The sequence below is a fragment of the Gymnodraco acuticeps genome, unplaced genomic scaffold (assembly GCF_902827175.1).
Source record: "Gymnodraco acuticeps unplaced genomic scaffold, fGymAcu1.1, whole genome shotgun sequence".
Lineage (NCBI taxonomy): Eukaryota > Metazoa > Chordata > Actinopteri > Perciformes > Bathydraconidae > Gymnodraco > Gymnodraco acuticeps.
The window spans coordinates 6,506,783-6,512,782 of NW_022990042.1; the positions used below are offsets into that span (position 1 = coordinate 6,506,783).

A 6,000-nucleotide genomic window follows, 5' to 3' on the forward strand; every position below is an offset into this window, starting at 1 on the left:
CAACTGGCTTTAGATAAGCCAGTCCTTTATTAGTATATAAGTGCTTTGTTAATAGTTCTATCGCTCGAAGTGGAGTCGAAAGAGATGAGTTTTCAGTTTGCGCCGGAAGATGTGCAAGCTTTCTGCTGTACGCACTTAAAAGCAAACACACTCTCCTCACACTTCATACAAATAATTTACCCATCACAGGAATGGAACAAGTGTCTCCCAGTTAAACAGGCAATGAATGTCAAAGAAGATGAAGTGAATGGTGGCTTAGAAAGAAAGGAGTCAAGAGAAGACACTCAGTCTTAACCGTATGAGAAAAAGTGCCTGACGCACAGAGTCAGTCACTCACCGGTTTCCAGTTGTCGAAAATTATGAGTTTGCTGTCCTCGTCGTCCACTGTCACTGAGCACTCGTATCCCTCTCCTGTAAACAAATACCCATATCAGCACAGATAAACACCACACTGCCATGAAATCGTAGGAGAACTATATATTGAAATACAAAAATAAGACCTAGTATAACTGCAATATGAACTGAAGCGAATGGCATTGGTCCCAACTGCTGCCTGAGGATGTTGATAAATTATTTTGACTGTGATGTAAAATGTCCTTGACCTTCTTATGGCCCATACATCAGTTTCATGTCAAAATTGGGGCCAAATTATGTCTTTCGAAAGTGTTCCTGCAACCAATTACAGACATCTGCTCCTCAGTTTAAGGAGGGCAATTTTATCTCAACATTTTTGTACCCCAATTTGAAGGATACGCCTGATATTCTTTATTATTTTTGGAAACAAACCCCATTGAAAGAAAACCCAAACCAACAATGTTTTAGCCATTTGTTTTACCCCTTACAAATATTAACTTTTTTTCCAAACATGTACATTGGGGGGCATAACCACATATTGTGTACATTTGTGTGGGACGATTTTCAGATGTGGATTCATACATTTTATGAAATATCAGGCTATGACTAAACACATCATAGTTCTTAATAAGACCAATGTGTTATTGACACTATAAAACAATATACATTTTAAGCCAAAAGGGTCGTACTTAAAAATGTTTGTTGTTCATTTAACTTCATCGATGCAAGAAACTACCTTTAATTGCAAGGCAGCTCTTAAAACACACATTAACCCAACATAGCTTGAAGTAGATTGGAAAACCCAGTATGATAAATGACAAGTCTATTTTAAGACACAAGCATGCCACATCTCCTGTGGTTAATCAAGGCTTGCTGTCTTACAGTGGTAATTACTTGGTGTGGGCACATATTGATTGATGAGTTGTAAACACTGCGCTGATACGTTGCTGGAGCTTCTGGTCAATACTATCAAAAAGTGCTAATTAAATAGGTGTTGATTAGTGTTTGTTTTACACTTTGCAATGTTGTATGTGTAGCTTAAAGAATAAATTCACACTTTGCTGAAATGTATAATAATGATGCCAGGACCATCCAAGCATCTTGGATGAAAGTGATGTTTTGTCCATTTATGATGCATGTATCCAAGAGTACTACATGTGCAGATATGAATACTGTATAACACGAGTCAGGGGCAAGTCAGCTCGATGCACGAGGGAGGGTAGACGTCTCTTAGTGTCACTGACTCATTAATTGGCTGGTTGAGGCTGACAACAGATTACACTGGTTGTTGCAGTGAGCTGTGACTGACAGAGGCCAAATCAAGGCTGTTTATATAAGCTTTGAAGGGAAATACACCCGCAGCAGTATATAAGTTATTTGTTTTGTTGCCCAGAAGATAGATGAGAAGATTGATTGATACCACTTTCACATCCGTCTGTTTAATATGAAAGCAGCTAGCCGTTAACTTAGCTTACCGAAAAACTGAAACTTGTTGGAAACAAATAGCTAGGCCTTGTTAAGAGGTTGCATATACAAATCCATTCACTTATCAATACCACTTGAAGGTGGGGTAGGCCATTTTGGAGAAACCAGCTCGAGTGCGCTAGAATTTGAAAATACACAGCCGGAAAAATCTGCCACTTCCTTACAGAGCCCCTCCTCCAACACACACGAACGCGCACATGACCAATGAGGGCACGAGATAAGTTTGTGCACAGATGGCAGGCTGACAGGCAGGTAGGCCATCCAGTTACTTTAGCCGGGCCGGCTAAAATGATTGGTCGTGCTTTTTACAGTACTACGGCTTCCACTGATGACATTTTTTTAATGGCTTTTTTGTCAAAGCATTTAAGATATTCATTGCTATCGGGATGTTAAGAGCATTCCATGGAATATAATAACAAGTGTATCTCGAGCCGGTCTCTCAAACTTACCTACCCCACCGTTAATGTCTGCACACTATATGTAATTTGAAACAGCAGCTAGTTAGCTTAGCTAAACCGGAAACACAAGGAAACAGCTGGCTTGGCCTTGTGCCTAGTAAACATTTGTTATTCTTTTTAACAAGTTGATAAGTAGTTTTCAGAGGGGCTGGAAGGCAGATTTTGGGCTTTGGACTTAGCCAGAATCGATTATTCCCGCCGCTTCCAGTTATATTGCTAAGCTAAGCTAACCAACCGCTTGCTCAATCTTCACATTTAGCGTAGGGACGTGGATGTAAGTTATTTGAATCTTAACATCAAACTCTAACTGCAAGGAATTCTGACTGTTTTAAATCCACACTGAGTGTCTAAATGAATTGTTTCTTGGGACTTATTATAAACGGGTTGCCGAGGCTAACACAGGTGCACAATCACACAAAAACACACTCCACCAATCCCAATCCAAGTCTTTACCACATGCTTGTGTTTCAGAGTCTATAGACAGGGATCTGTCCGACTGCCCGGCCAGAGATAAGGCTAGCGACGACTTGCCCACGCCATTCTGTCCAAGGAGCACTATCCTTAACGCCCCACTGTGGCTGTTGAAAGCCGACTGGGCGACTGCCGATTGGCTGAAGGACTCATCCCGAGGCACCGCTGTGTCACTGATGGGCAACGTGACGGGCGCTTCACTGCCAGGGATCCAATCACAGTCCTCAGACACAGCCTCTTCCCTCCGCAGCTGGTGTTTGAGAGGTAAGGGTGTGCTTCCACGTCGGAGGGGGGGCGCCGTGGTGAGAAACATAGTGTACTAGAATGAAACGAGACACATAAAAGAGAGGTGTTAGAATAGAAAAGGGGCCAGTATATACATTTTCCAAGAGGTTCAAAACAGGCTGCAGATTTACCTGTAACAATGTTTATTCTGGTTATTGTTAACACTGAATAATGGGGGAAGGGTCTTTCCACTGTGTGTAAAGGGGAGGGAGGTTATAACAGTGGAGGTGAGTCAGATAAGTGGCAGTGTGAGTGGAAGATGCCGAAGAAGATTCAGAGCGTGTCAAAAGGAAATCTACGAGAATAACAGGCAGAAGACAGCAGGTTGATAAAGACAGAGATAGAAGAGAGACATAATGTAAGAAACACAGGGGAGGGGGAGAGAAAAAGAGGCTGCAGCTGTGTGTAATGACAGTATGCATGTGGGTGCAGGTGGTTTTAAACTGTACAATGTGTACATAGTGACCTGCGCATGAATTCACATGAAAATGGGTCAGAAACATAAAGCCTTGATCTCCATCCCTAGTCATTTAAGCAAAGGAAAGGTGTCAGCTGTTTTATCTGGAACAATAGTTTGGCTGAGAGAAGTGTATGCGTTCACGTGCGTAACAGTGTGTGTGTTTGCAGCCACAGCAGGTCAACCATAGACGACCCTCATCAATATTAATGCAGCAATTAATTTAGCTCCACTAGCACCCCTGGGCTTCTGTGGCCCAGCGTGTGGAAACGCTAAGTACAGAATAGGAGCTAAATGAAAGGCTATGACTATATAATGGGATCCATTTCAGCATCACCACAAAGGAGAGCCGCACAAATGAAAATGAACCGATTAAACATCTCTCTGACACAGTTTAAACACAAACTCAAAGTAATAAACTCTTCAAGTAAGGATTTACCTAAGAGCTGTGGTATTGATGCGTTGGATTGTAAAAACTGGTAAGTCCCATAGCAAAGACATGACATGCTTTTGCTTTGTTTCTATATATCAGTTTTTTTAAATACTGAGTTGTTATCATAATGTAGCATTTGTACAATTTCACGGTAATATGCAGTATGTAGAATATAATCCTATAATATATCACATTATCAATTATATTATTGTTTAATACAATGGTATAATATCATGTACTGAAAAACAGTATTATAGTATAGTACACTACAGTATAGTAATGAGATGTATTACATTATACTATAGAGTAGAGCAGTGTAATAATATACAGTGCAGTTGAGGTGTGGCTGCCTCACACAACACACACACACACACACACACACACACACACACACACACACACACACACACACACACACACACACACACACACACACACACACACACACACCACACACACACACACACACACACACACACACACACACACACACACACACACACACACACACACACACACACCTCACTCGGGTGGCTCAATTAGGTTAATTGAACGAGCTAATCAATTAAGCATGGCCTTTAGAGTCAGCTGCTCTCAGGGGAGCTATACGAGCAGAGAGAGGAAATCCTGACCGCTCTGAGCCAGAGAGTCAGGGGTTAATCTCCTTCTCTCGCAAGGCTGTGGAGAAACTAGGGCAAACAACAGTGCACAATACAAAATTAATACTACAGGCAATGTTTTTGATCCCACCAGTCTAACAGGCCAAATACACTCTCTGCTTCGGTACCAGCTAAAGCCTAGTTATATCAGATTTTTTGCATTGCCATGTTACTCTATTGCACATTATAATTCATTTTGGAGTATATATGAAGGCATTTTTTGAATTAAATGGTCCACAAAGTGAAAAACAGACACCATGACACTCATCAATCTAACTATAAAGTCGCCATTGTGTAGCACACAGACACACTGGAAGTCTGTTTTAAAAAAAAAAAAAATTATATCCTGAGAGTAAATATAACAGAATGCTCCAAATCCAAAACTGAATTACACACACAGGGAAAAAGTGTGCTGCACAAAAACAATGATAAGATATCTTGCTATTCTCTACATTGGAGGGTGTGTGTGTGTTGTCCAGAACGCACGAGGTGGGTCTTGGAGGGGGGAAACAAATGTATCGCCTTACCTGGTCAGCCATGGTTATCAATAAGTATCCTCTTTATGGATCAGGTGCTGTGGTTGTTTCCGCCTCTTCCGCCCGGTTCAGGTCATCTATGCGGGGTGCAGACCCGGCATCACACTCACAGCCGCGGGAGCAGACGGCGCACAAAAGATACGCGCCACATCTCGTTTAACATCATGTTATTCTTCCCACTCCGGCGTGTAAAAACCTCGGGGGGGAGGCTACACCTGCGTCTGGAATAAGAAGCGAGTTCTCGTGGGGAGAAGAAAGAAAGCCATGAGCACACAAACACACATCCCCTCCTGTCCTTTTGACGTCCTAATGGCCAGCAGCGACTGTGCTTCCCTCCCCACCTCCCGTGAATACCTGTCTCTCTCTCTCTCTCTCTCTCTCTCTCTCTCTCTCTCTCTCTCTCTCTCTCTCTCTCTCTCTCTCTCTCTCTCTCTCTCTCTCTCTCTCTCTCTCTCTCTCTCTCTCTCCTCTCTCTCTCTCTTCTCTCTCTCTCTCTCTCTCATTGTGGGCGCGTCCTTGAGTGGGAACGGTTGGGTATAGGAGGTGGAGGGGATGGATGGATGGATGGTGATGTTAGGGTGAAGCAGTTCCTCCAGTATAAATATCAGCTGAGGCTTTCGATTACAAATAGTTCAAATAGGTCTATGTACCTTGGTTTTCCCTCGGTGTCTTTGAAGGTAAATAATCAGGTTTTCCCGCTGTGAGGTGAAGCTGCCGCCAGAGGGAAGCAGAGGGACGCCATCTTGGGAAAAAGGTGTAAATATATGTGTGTAGCCTACCTGTACAGAATAATTAGGTTTTATTGTTACCTCAATTAGATTGAGTCCGTTAGCTCAACAACAAAAAAACATTAATTTGCGTT

At 42.4% G+C, this 6,000-nt stretch overlaps 1 protein-coding gene across 1 annotated transcript in view; it reads right to left on the reverse strand.

The window, feature by feature from the left end:
* Window positions 1-5,501, reverse strand: part of rem2 (RAS (RAD and GEM)-like GTP binding 2) — a 45,023-nt gene extending 39,522 nt beyond the window's left edge. The window contains exons 1-3 of the mRNA XM_034215424.1: window positions 5,130-5,501; window positions 2,751-3,087; window positions 338-411 (exon numbers count right to left, since the gene is read on the reverse strand). Coding sequence (XP_034071315.1) covers window positions 338-411; window positions 2,751-3,087; window positions 5,130-5,141 — 423 coding nt within the window. The 5' untranslated portion in view covers window positions 5,142-5,501. The remainder of the gene's footprint in view (window positions 1-337; window positions 412-2,750; window positions 3,088-5,129) is intronic.
* Between the last annotated feature and the right edge of the window lie 499 nt (window positions 5,502-6,000).